Raw genomic sequence first — 12804 nt, 5'->3', positions numbered from 1 at the left:
AAGATATATAAAGAATCAAGATCGAAATAGTATTATTGGATATGTTATTATTTTTATTAATTTAGGGAACTCGTATAACAATTGTATGTAAATTTAGTGATAATTGAACCTGTCAAATTTAAGCCAGATGTGATCTTCTGTAAAGCACTTCATTCAACAATGCATTTGATCACTGGAGTATTTCCAGAAACTGAATAAATCAGTCACTTTTACATAGATAATATTTTTAATTAGATACTGGTGAGCTATATAAGGTCATACATTTTTCTATATATCTATTTAGAATTGTTGCATTGGTGGTGAAGTAATCCAAAACCAGAATTCAACATGCAGAAACTTATTATTATTTTTGTCTTCGCAATTTTTGCTTATGCATTAGCAGGTAAGTAATAATGCATGCTTTTCATGTCTTATTAAAATCATGGTAAATGGGCACATTTCATTTTTATCTCCCATACAAATATGTAACATTAAAAAAGTAGATACAATAACGTTATAAATAATAAATAGTATAATATAGTATAGTATAGTATAGTATAGTGTAGTATAGTATAAAATAATATATAATAGATAATAAATTGACAACTCAATAGTTTCAAAATGTAAAGTTTAAAAATTATGTTAATTGAATTTTAACAATACTTTTTGTGTGCAAAAAGAGCAATCTTAGTTTACTACTATTTTTATAGATATTAGTAGACGATTGAATTTTCTGTCTCTGAACTTCCAATATATTTACTTTATACTTTACTTATAATATCCATAATAATAATTCTATGACTTATGGCGGAGTGTCTAAAGTATTTACGATCTACTTGTATCTACCTTGGATTTGATAATTTATCCAAGACTTACTAAATGTGGATTAGAGATAAGATTAATAAGATTAGAAGCTTACTTCAATTGACCTAGGTATTAATTATTAGAAATCAAGTAGTGTTAACATTACTTAATCTTACACTACACATAATTTCATTATTGTTTTCTAAATCATTAAATCAACCGTATTCAAAATAAAATGTGAGTGCTTTAGAAATTAATATAATATTACGTATAGAAATATTAGGTAAAATTTATTGAAACCTACTGTTGTATTCGATTACATTGCAATTTTGAAATTCACTATTCATTTAATTGTGTGTGTGTCCCACTAAGTTCGGCGAAGTATTAGAGAAAGTATAGGCCTTACAGCTGCGGGAAAAATTTTGATCAATAAATCGACCAAGAGAAATCGTTAGAAATAGTTTTCAAGTTCGTAACTCGGCCGCTAGGGGGCGTAATCTACACACCAAAACATAAAGTTGATTTTTTCTCAGAAATGTTTCCTATTCAGATATTAAATAGTACAAATATGGATAATCGGATTCATTGCGCATAACGTTTGTTATTGACATTTTGTTCTACCTTTCGACAGAAAGGGCGTGGAAAGCCCATAATGTCTGATCAGAAAAATACATTTTTTTTAAGGATTGGCTCATCAAAAGCCCATAATATTATACCTCGTTGGAAAGATATTTTCATGCTTTTGAAATTATTTGCGATAAACATTATCTATATAGCAAATAAATCTACTCATATGCACATAGCATACATATTGACTAATTAACAACATAAAAATATCATATTTAAGTAGTTTTAAATTATATTTAATGAACGCATAAAGACTATGTAGATGTGGCAACAGCGCTAATAATTGACTAGCAGTTGTACACACTGCGAACCTACAGACCTCGGACATCGGAGATATTGCGCGTCAAATTCGGGTAAAGATGCGTACGCGTTCAAAAATGTATTGTGTGTAAACTATGTACAATATAATTATTATATATAGCAAATATATCGTATTATCCTCGCGAAGATTTGTATCCTTTATTTAAAATCCGTAAATCATGTGAACTGGTAAAACAACGAGAATTATGTTAATTTAGTTCTAAAGAAATGAAATGACACTCGCGCCCATCTCTCGTCCAAGTCAAAGAAAATGTTGGATGCAATTTTGAAGGTTCTGTGATAGAAATTACATTATTACTCACTGTTCGTGTTTTTAATCTCTATTTTAGTAATGTTACAAAAGTTTTGCAACTATAACTAATTTTTTAGATATAAAGTTTGCTGAGAAATATTTATGTTCCTTTGTTATTCCGTACAAATGCTTTTATCTCAAGTATTACTAATTATATTAATCAAGTAAAGAAAACTTTATGTAACCCTAAATATTGCTGGGTAATGATTACGATGTTTTTATAAACCATTAAATATATTAAAAGGATTTATCAACTGTATTTTTTATTCCAATAAATATATCACAGCTTCCTAGTCTTTTTTAATTAATCTAGTTTTTTAAAAACATTACAAAAAATCATCTGTTGTGGATAATTTATTGTTGATAACAATGTACATGGGATTTAGGAAAAATGTATATGTTTGAAATCAATTTCGTTTTTATCAAGTCTTTCAAATGTATTCCCTCCTTGCTGTCAGCTGATTGCGACGTTGCCATATTAATCCTCAAGTCAGCCAGAAATGCAATTATTGGTTTCTGTTTCTAATTAATACAGCTGTACTTTGTTCAAAACTTACATTAATTTTACATCAAAAATAAGATAATACTCTGTACTATCTATGGAGTTTTGTTTTTTGTTTTGAAGTTTTGTTTCACAATTTCTACATTTTTTTCTCAGTTATGGGCAAATAAATAGCCGCACCGTCCATCTTCGCCGTATAAACCTATGTTAAAATGAACAACTTTCAACAATATCTCAAAATCTAGATTAAAAAAAGTATGACGCACTGGGTAATACGCTATATAAAATTCAAGTACATCTGTGCATTTGATTAAATCCGATATACCTCTTTAAACACGCAGCCGTCTATAGGTTTCCATATTGAGCTAAATGACATTAGCATTCACCAAGAGATAAAGCACGAAAGGCCTTTCCAACGAGATATAACACTATGGGCTTTTGATGAGCCAATCCTTAAAAAAATGCATTTTTCTGGTCAGGCATTAGAGGCTTCCCCGACCCTTTCTGTTGAGAGATAGAACAAAATGTCAATAACAGGAGTTATGCGCAATGAATCCGATTATCCCTATTTGTATTACTTAATATACATGAATAAGAAACATTTCTGAGGATTTAACTCTATGTTTTGGTATGTAGATTGCGCCCCCTAGCGACTTGAAAACTATTTCCAGCGATTTCTCTTGGTTGATTTATTTGTCAAATTTTTTTCCGAAGTTTTAGGGCCTATACTTTCCCTAATATCGTACCTCGTCGACCTTAATGGGACACCCTGTATACTGCAAATATGAAAAATATGAAAATACTATGACACCTAGTAAAAATATTAATTAACGTTCATAACTTTAATAGGACTATAATAGTAGGCCTTGCATGGAATTACATATAAGTTTCACGTTTGCCTTTATAATTGTCTATCGCGATAACAAACCTAAAGCTAAATATTTTTTTTTTTTCAATAATGCAACAATTATAATTTTCCTATACAATTATTACGGTAAGTTATATATTTCCTTTATTTAGCAAAATAGAGGTCAATTTGGTTAAAGAACTAAAGAGCAGTAATATTCGGTAATTTGTTTGAGCATATAATATTATTAAACACACCTTCACTGAATTTTAAAATTGGTCGACTTGAGCCGTTGTCAATTACTCCGATTAATAATTAATAAATACAATAAATGTTCACAATCTTAACATTTAAAAATTTCAAAACAATAATTTCAAAACAATAATTTAAACGGTAAAAGCAGTGCTATAAATGGTTCATTATATGGATAATTTCGTTCGAGTTTTTATTATCTGAATTATTTCCATCAATTTTCAAAGCATTTTCGTAGAAGACATTTTCTTCGACACCTTTTACATCAGTTGATTGCCATTACCTACATTTACAACTACCCTCTACAAGTCCAATATTACTCAGTCTTTCCTAAATCTGCAGGTGTTCGTTAGCAATCCAATCGTTAGCTTCTATAGTAACATGACCTATATTGTTTTATAAATTAGACACTTGGACTGGTACTATATAACTTACTACTTCTATGCCATAAGGTTGCAACATCGACGTTACATATAGTTTAAATGTCATGCAACGTCATGAATATGTGGCCTTAATCGTTATTAATTTGTGACTTTCTTTCCACCACTTTGAACCTCACCTTTCGCCCATTTCTGCATAAATGTTTTAAGGACGTAGCTAGTAATGCCGCAGGAGGAGTATGACTTCTGTAGGGCTGAGGCTGAGCCTGCTCTGGTTAACTCATCAGCCCTTTCGTAGCACCCACTAGCACTGGTACCTAGACAACACATTTTACCAAAGCATTTGCTTTCACGACTCATCTCCATTAATTCTACTACTCAGTATCCAATGACCATCACTTATGTCTGGCAAACTATAGTATTTGTTCATAGACTACTAATACTTTTCATTAATCTCCATATATTCTCATACTTCTGTGACTGACGACTTCGAAAGGGGTACGCTTTCTTCCAGTCACTGCGTCTACAAAAAGCAACCAAGATGGTTCTATCTACACTTTGAAAGTATTCTTGGAAATTTTCCCTTAACCATGATTGTGCAAAGAGTTTTGTTAGAAATGTGTCTACCACACAATTCTGGCGAGAGTACTGCACACTGTGAATAACCTCCATTTAGCTTTGTGATGGTAACTCCTCCATTTGCTCTTGTGTTGTGATATAGTTGTAATTGTAACATAATTTTATACAATATCCTTCATTTGTGGTGCATAGGAATTTGCATAACACTTAAGATATAAGATCTAATTTGTTTTTTTTTTAATTTCAGTTGATTGTCCGGCTGAAGACGGCGAAATACCCGTGTATTACCCCCATGAGACAGAATGCGGAAAGTTCTACGAATGCCATAATGGAGAAGCCGCCCTTCTTGATTGCGCACCTGGAAGTTATTGGGACTCGCGACAGAATACTTGTAGCAGTGAAGTAAATTGTGGTGATTTGCTGACTTCGACTGCCCCACCACCCACCACAGAGTCCGACAGACGTACAACAGACTCGGAATAATTTATAATAATAATATATAATAAAAACCTAAGTTTATTTTTTGTTTATTTTAATTTGCTGTCCCATTTATAATAATTTTGCAATTATTGTTTCTTCACACAGTTAGAGAATAATTGAAATAATATATCCCAACGGTTGATAATGCATAAATAAATTACGTTAATATAATTAATATACATATTTAGTTAAACAAAAAACGAAAATTGGTAGTTAAAGATGCTTAGAACCATACCTACTTTTGGACGTTTCCAGTTTTCCATTGTTTGTTGGTCCGTACTTATACAAAATATGTAGCTAAATTGATTAAATAATGGTAGTTTGATACTGCAAAAGTGATAATGCTACTTTAGAAATACAACTAAATAAGAGGAATGTTAAAACAAGAATAAAAAATGATATTCCGAACTAAATTCTGAAGATATATACTACACCAATTCATTAATTACAACTGTAAGGTCAATAAAGCCATGAATATACCTACAAAAAAATGCACATTATACTGGTTTACTTATACATTTTTCTCTGACCAATGAAAACGCAAGGATAGTTCTCAATGTTATAATTTTCTGAAGGCTATGAATCTATAATAAAGTGTGATTGATCATTTTTATATACTACCACCGACATAAATACAGCGTCTGTTGTTTTTTATACTAAATTTAACGAAATGATAGATTAGCATTCACCACAAATTAAAAAGCATAATTATCCACCTTGATTTAATTGTTTTATTACAATAGACATTAAAATAAAATTAATGTTTTGGAAACGTTTTAAAAGTACTGGTGACTTACATTTAGTTGGATCCAATCAATTCAAATGGGAAAGTGCCATTACACAGCAGGTTGTATACGTATATTCGATAAGTTGGAACATGGTATTTTACTCAATACTGGGTTGCCTCCTTCTTTATTAAATTTTTTATGTCGTATTTGTCTAACAAAACACAATATGTTGAACATAGTGGCTTTGTTTCAAAAGAGATAAATGTAACTTCTGGTGTAACTCAAGGTTCCATTTTAGGGTCATTTTCACTTAAATCTGCGAAATGCAATGTTGTAATTTTTGTAAACAAATGTATCTCCAATTATTTAGGTATGACTACAAGATTAATGCAATGAAATTAAATAGATGTAACTAAGGATGTAGGTGTCACTTTTAACATTAAATTAACTTTCAAATTGCATGTATATTATGTTATTAAAGAATTATACAAAAACTTGGGATTTGTTATTCGTAACTCTAAAGGTTTCACGGATGTTCATATCTTGATGTTACTTTTTAATATATTAATAAACAGTATACTTGAATATTCATCGTTGGTATGTCAACCTGGGTTTAACCAGATATAACAGGAAAATGTTCAGAGGAGTTTTCTAAAGTTTCTATGTTACAAGCTTGATAATCGGTACCTTGAAACAACCCAACGTGGCTTATTTAATGTTCCTGTAATTCCTTAAAAAATGATTTTCATAGTTCCTATTTTATATATTTGTTTTATTTATGTGTATAATCTATTTATTTGTTGTACCTTTCTGTTTAGTAATGTTTATTGAGTGTTTGTATTTTGTGTTCATATATTGGTGGGGCCCAAATAAGTGGACTGAATGTTAAAAAAAGAAAACTCACAAAGATCTGATGCAATTGATTTTTTTTCTTTTCCAGAAACGAGGGGAAGGGAAAAATGGAAATTAGTTCGACAAAACACTATTTGTGGTTCACTTAAAGAGTTAATCACACAAAGTTTCAATTTAGAAGGTGTGTATAACGAAATATCTAACAATGCTACGAGTACAAATACTGAAATAGTACTACTAACTTTATACATAAAAATAAAGAATAAAAAACTAATAAATAAATATTCGGTGGAATAGAGTAGATTTGTATGCACCCAAGAAATATATTTGCTACATGAACAGAAAAATGGTTACAAAAGTTGACACTGCCCCGCTTCCCAAATATTCCCCTCCTTTTTTTTTATTTATTAATGTAATCAGCGATTATGTTAATGGATTAATGGTTCGACTTTAAAGCAAAAGATTTACGTATTTATATATTCTTTCCCATAATCTAAGGAACTTTGTTATAGTAATAAGGAGAACGTGTTTTGATATTATAGTTTCTTTTTGACCATCTTAATTACAAATATTTACCAGAAATCTATTATATTAAGTATAAATTAAATTTTAACCAAAAGGCCACCTAGTCATGACGATGACGATGAAGATTGCGATGACGATGACGATGAGGATGAGGATGACGATGATGCTGACGATGGCGGTAACGATGATGATGGAGGTAACGGTGACGATGAGGGTGACGATGACGATGATGATGAAAATGATGATGATGAGGTTAAGGAAGAGGAAGGTGAGGACGAAGACGAGGACGAGGACGACGACGAAGACAACGACGACGATGATGAATTGATGATTACCATCACAGCTCGGCTAATGTTTTTGTTTAGCGACACTTGAAGATACATACTTTAAAGGGTCTTGTTGTATAGTTCGATGATGTTGAAAAACAAAGTTAAACGTTTCAAATGTGTAAAATATCTCAGAAATTTATAACTAGTTAACTTAAAATATTTCTAAATTAGAAATTATAATTTGACACTAATTTATTAACAAAAAAATAAGCATGTCATATCAAAAACGTAAACATCTTTTAAGATTGTAACATCAATATATCAAGTACCTGTGATAAAATGTTTCTGAAAAATAATACTTCTATGCCAGCATATATTTTTTACTGTGAATAATAACATACTTATACGTATATTGAAAATAAATTGCATAAATTACGGACAAAAATTTTAAACAAAATCAGTGATATCTATCATAAAGAAAATATATTGTTTAATCAGCTGTAGACAAGTTGAAGTGGTTGAGATATGTTCAAGGAGAGCTCTCAACTATTTGATTAATGATTTATTATAGATTGATATTGTTTCTGTATCTTATAACTCGTTATTGCATTTAACAGAATATGCAAAAAGCACTATAAAAATTGTTGAGAGGACTGAAGTACAATGACAGTTAATGCGAACTTAAGGAAAAAAAGTAGTAGGTACCAGACTGCAGGATTTCAACGCAAAAACGGTGGAGTTGCAGAGTTTATTTACGGAACATCCGGTATAAATCATTTTGCTAAACACTCTTTTTTTACCTTAACCGGTGGTTACATTAGTAGTCATCAAACTTATGTCGTAAGAGATTATATTTTTCTTAATTGTCAGTTAAACAATGATTTTGCACAGAAATATAGGTCAGTCTTCTTCCCTATTGGTTCATTTCATGGCAAGATCTGAATGGTGGCAATGTATTACTTTAAATACTCAGTCTTATATTTGATTGTAAAATTTGCTTATTGTTTCGAAATATACTGTATACATTTAATTTTTTTTCAAGTTCCCTTTTATCTGTTTCGCACTTAAATTTCGAAAACTCGCTTATATATTTTTTAAAAAGACTACCTACATTCAGAAATGCTTAATCGTTTTTTATTTAGTTTTGTTTTATATTCAAGGTTTTTGTCAATTTCATATGCTGATAAAATTGCACTGTTTTTAATTTCAGTGATTGTCTTTATTGATTGAGTGCTTTATTAGAAGTAATATACACATACCTACCTATTTTTAGGTATATATCGTAAAAAAATTCTAGTAATTTCAAACAAACTGATTTTTTCAAATCGGGATTTAATCCCATTCGAAAGATAAAGGGATTAATGAATTTGTATATATAAATACAACTTAACGGCGTTACAATCACTAGTTTGCAAGACTAATTGGTAGGAGAAAACCGTAAGAAAAATGAAACTCTTCGTCACTTCCTTAGCTATCGGTTTTGCCGTTATACTACTTGCATCTGCTGAAGGTAAGTTGAAATTAGTCTTATCTCAAATTTAAGTTCATAGTGTAGCGAAAGAATGTTGAAGGTAGGGAGTAGACAAGTATTTGTTGTAGCAATCTGATTTTATGGAAGATTTGGGGCAGTGTTGGCCCGTTCAAGGGGGTTGTGATGATTGAGGTTTATCGTGATCGTCATATTCATGATCGGTACCTTTGAAAGTGGGGGGAGGATGGAGGGGAGGAACACACAGGTTATTTCTAGAGCGTGAACGAAAATTAAGGGTAGTTTTGGGCCATTCAAGGAAGTTGCGATGATTGAGAAGAGTTGTGATCATTATATTTATGATCGGCATTCTCGAAATCGGGGGAGGAGGGATACAGAGTTGGTTTTCGGCCAATTGTGTGGGATGCGCGCATGGTTAGAAATTCAACGGACCTCAAATTTGGATTCAGTGGCCTCGAAAACAGATGCAACAAATACACTGTCAGTGCATTTTATGGTTAACATTGTATTAATTATTACCACATTTCCAGAATGTATAAGCACATTCATCTGATGAAAATATACTTAACACCAATATTCAAAAGGTACCAAAATAAAGAACATAATATATTATCTGTAAAACTGATATAAGCTATTCTAAAACTTGTTTTGAAAAAAAGCTTTTCTGTAATTATTATTTTTATATTTTAAATCTGGGTGATAACATTGTGTAGTTATTTTATTACGCACAACACAAATTTGACCACTAAATGATTACAATAGGGAATTCTTATATGAAGAGAAATAAGTTTTGTTAGTGAAGAGAAATTACATTAGTACCTCTATAAAAATTTAAATGATTCATTTTTCGTCTATGATGTTAAGGGCACGCTGATACTAGACACTTTGAAGATTGAAAGTGAATACAGATTTTGTTCCATTTTCCAAGAATCACTGATGTAAATTAAGAAGAGTCTAAGGATTTACAACTGTCAAATAAAGAGTTATTTGAATTTAAGGAAAAATTTTATGTATGGGTTTTGACAGACCATTTCCATTGGAAGCTTTTGTGCCTCTTTCGTAGAATGCACATTTCACAATTAAAAGTCCAAAATTCAACTTTTTCACAATTACACGGATCTAATTGTTTAAAAATTAAAGTGAAATAACTGGCTTCGGTTGACTCGTATTCTTGGATTTTAAATTTTTGTTTATGCACAAAATATGACAAGATGTAAGGAGTTCTGATTGGAAGAGGTTCATCCAAATCTGTAACAAAAGACTCCCTTTAATGTCGACTAACTTTCCTGACATATTATTCAAATAAGTCAGACTCCTTCTAATTTCAAGTTCAATGGTTATTTTGTATTCAGATTTTTCATGTAGGTAGTTACTATGAGGTACTGAATAAACCTTGAAGTCTATATTATTAATGAATGATTCTTGATTAACTTCAGTATCTTCTTTTGGTAATTTTGACTAGAAAAATCAGCTGTGAAAGTTTTTTACAACGTCACTATTATACCTTACACAATTAACTGCCCACAATAATTTTTCATGTTTCTTCAATAGCCATTGGAAATTTCGTCTGTTTCAGTCAAATGTCCAGAAATATCGGATGATTCCGTCTACTTTCCTCATGAGATAGAATGTGGAAAATTTTATGAATGTTCATCCCGTTCAGCCATATTATTTACATGTCCAACCGGAACCTACTTTGACCCTGAATTGAACATCTGTAACTGGAATGTGGACTGCGGAAATCTGTTAACATCTACTGCTCCACCAGCGACTACTCCTGCAAAGGAAGGGCATAAAGAATAACGTGTATTACCATTTTCGCATCGATATTGATCTGTGATGATCTGTAAGGCATGCCATTATATGAAATAAACTTATAAGTATGTACGGTGCGGTTTTTTATTTTAAGTGGGAAGAATAGAAAAAAGTTATGAGTTTAGAAAAATATTAATCAGGTTGTGTGAAGTTATTCAAAACTTTCCATCTATACTTTATGCTGATCCTAGTGATCAGCAATTTTTCAAGGCTTTATTTAGTTGTAACTCTAATCACCGCATTCAGCAGGGTGTCTAGATTCAGACAAGCTGAATAATAGCTTATGGTAGATATGATAAATTAAATTACTGTATATTTTCGTAAGGATAAAATGTGTTAAGATTGGCGATCAGATTGAAACAAATGATGAAACATATTTGTTTTCCATTTTTTTTGCAAAAGGTTAAATTTGATTTGCAAAAAGTTGCATTTGAAATATACAGGGTGTTACAAATGCTTCCATATATAAATTTAGCATTTTTTATTATTTTTATTTGAGGCCTCAATGTTAGATTTAGCTCAAATTAAATATAGTTGATCATGATGATGATCATTTCCATTTTATACAGTAAATTGAAATAAATAAGACGACTCAAATCTTTCATTAGCCCCAAAAAATAAATTAGCATCGACTAAATCGATGTCGCGTATCCACCCCCCCTTCCCTCCGTTCGCGCTTTGATATTTTAAACCAAAACTACACAAAATGTGTGCCGACTTAGGATAAAAATATATGCTAAATTTAAAATAAATATCTCTACTATTACCGGAGTTATCAATAAAATGATTTTTTAAATATTAATTTTGACACCCTGTATTTTGAAAATGGGTCTTCGAAATGAAAAGTGACATAAGAAAAGTCCCTTTATTTTAGTCCAAACAATATGTGGTTAACGGGTTGACCTACTAATTTGTAATACCCTGTATATTAAATATCTTAAATATGCTGTTAGCAAGGCTGTTGGAAAAAAAATTGAATTAGTTAAAGAACAAATATAGTTACTTATTAGAATGTATCTACCGAATTTTTAGTAAAAAACACTGCAACTATAATTTTATTTCAATTTTGAAAAAAAAGTTGAAGATAATGACTTAAAAAATACTACAAAGTGGTACTTACTATTATTTTCTTTTACTGACAGGTGATTGTCAATTGTTTTCTCATATGTAACGATATTTGTATTAATTTTAGAATTTTTTAATTTTAAATTAAATGTAATATAAATATAGAAGCTTAAAGAAAGTAATATGTGTACGTACCTGTATACGTATACCTACAGGGTGTGTTTTAAATGGAACACCCTGTATATTATTGCAATTTTTGGATTCTATGTCAATGATTAGGTGAACTTTCATAAAGATTTAAATAAAGTTAGAGCGATAAAATTTATAGGGGACATAACTAAAACTTTAAGCTTCTCTACCATAATTTCAAAATGACTTAATTTGGTGGTACAAATTTAATACTGAATTTAGTCAACTTTAAACCATCTTAACCTATTTTATAAATGTTCATGATAATAGACGAAATTTAGCTTCATGATAAGAACAGTGTTTCTTTCGAAAATTCCGGTATATATCACTTTGGTAAATAACATTACAAAAAAAATCTTATTTAAATTACTCTTCTAGCTTCATAGATGTTATTCCGCTACTAAAAAAAAGGAAGAGAAATATCAGATTTCAATTGTACTCCTATTATCTAAATTGTGAAATTATAAAATTATTTTATACCTCAACCCAAAAGTCATTTTACTTTTATATACTTCTTAATTACAATTTAATTGACAAAACTTTATTGATTTATCGAAATGTACTCTGTATATTTATATAGGGTGATTCAGAACTTATCCAAAAAAAATGCTGGATGTACAGGGGACCCTTACAAATACAATTTTGTAAAGAAAAAATCAAAAAGGGCAGTTCGAAAATGATATAAAAATACACTTCTGCACGGCACTGGAAACTGGTCCACTGTAAAACCTGACCTCGCACAATGCGACCGGCATGGCGGTGTGATAAAAACGGACAAAAACTTTCGCAAGGAAAGAAATATGTAAATA

The 12804-nt window shown here is 30.6% G+C and overlaps 2 protein-coding genes across 2 annotated transcripts; both read left to right on the top strand.

Moving 5' to 3' along the window:
- Positions 1 to 268: 268 nt before the first annotated feature.
- LOC108914498 (peritrophin-1-like) lies at positions 269 to 5102 on the top strand. The gene is made up of 2 exons (XM_018720321.1): positions 269 to 382; positions 4831 to 5102. Exons 1-2 carry the CDS (start codon positions 328 to 330, stop codon positions 5064 to 5066), a joined length of 291 nt encoding a protein of 96 aa, XP_018575837.1. The 5' UTR covers positions 269 to 327; the 3' UTR covers positions 5067 to 5102.
- A 3732-nt stretch (positions 5103 to 8834) lies between these two features.
- LOC108914507 (endochitinase-like) lies at positions 8835 to 10806 on the top strand. The gene is made up of 2 exons (XM_018720330.1): positions 8835 to 8947; positions 10503 to 10806. Exons 1-2 carry the CDS (start codon positions 8884 to 8886, stop codon positions 10727 to 10729), a joined length of 291 nt encoding a protein of 96 aa, XP_018575846.1. The 5' UTR covers positions 8835 to 8883; the 3' UTR covers positions 10730 to 10806.
- The last annotated feature ends 1998 nt before the right edge of the window (positions 10807 to 12804 follow it).

This window comes from Anoplophora glabripennis, unplaced genomic scaffold (genome assembly GCF_000390285.2).
Source record: "Anoplophora glabripennis isolate ALB-LARVAE unplaced genomic scaffold, Agla_2.0 scaffold50, whole genome shotgun sequence".
Classification (NCBI taxonomy): Eukaryota; Metazoa; Arthropoda; class Insecta; order Coleoptera; family Cerambycidae; genus Anoplophora; species Anoplophora glabripennis.
Note: the sequence above shows the minus strand (reverse complement) of the source record. Positions and strands in the feature narration are given on the sequence as shown.

Excerpts from the sequence above, each read along its gene's own strand:
- LOC108914507 (XM_018720330.1), top strand. The coding sequence starts at position 8,884 with ATGAAACTCTTCGTCACTTCCTTAGCTATCGGTTTTGCCGTTATACTA. Across the intron at positions 8,948-10,502 it reads ACTACTTGCATCTGCTGAAG|TCAAATGTCCAGAAATATCG; the intron begins GTAAGTTGAAAT and ends CGTCTGTTTCAG.
- LOC108914498 (XM_018720321.1), top strand. The coding sequence starts at position 328 with ATGCAGAAACTTATTATTATTTTTGTCTTCGCAATTTTTGCTTATGCA. Across the intron at positions 383-4,830 it reads TTTTGCTTATGCATTAGCAG|TTGATTGTCCGGCTGAAGAC; the intron begins GTAAGTAATAAT and ends TTTTAATTTCAG.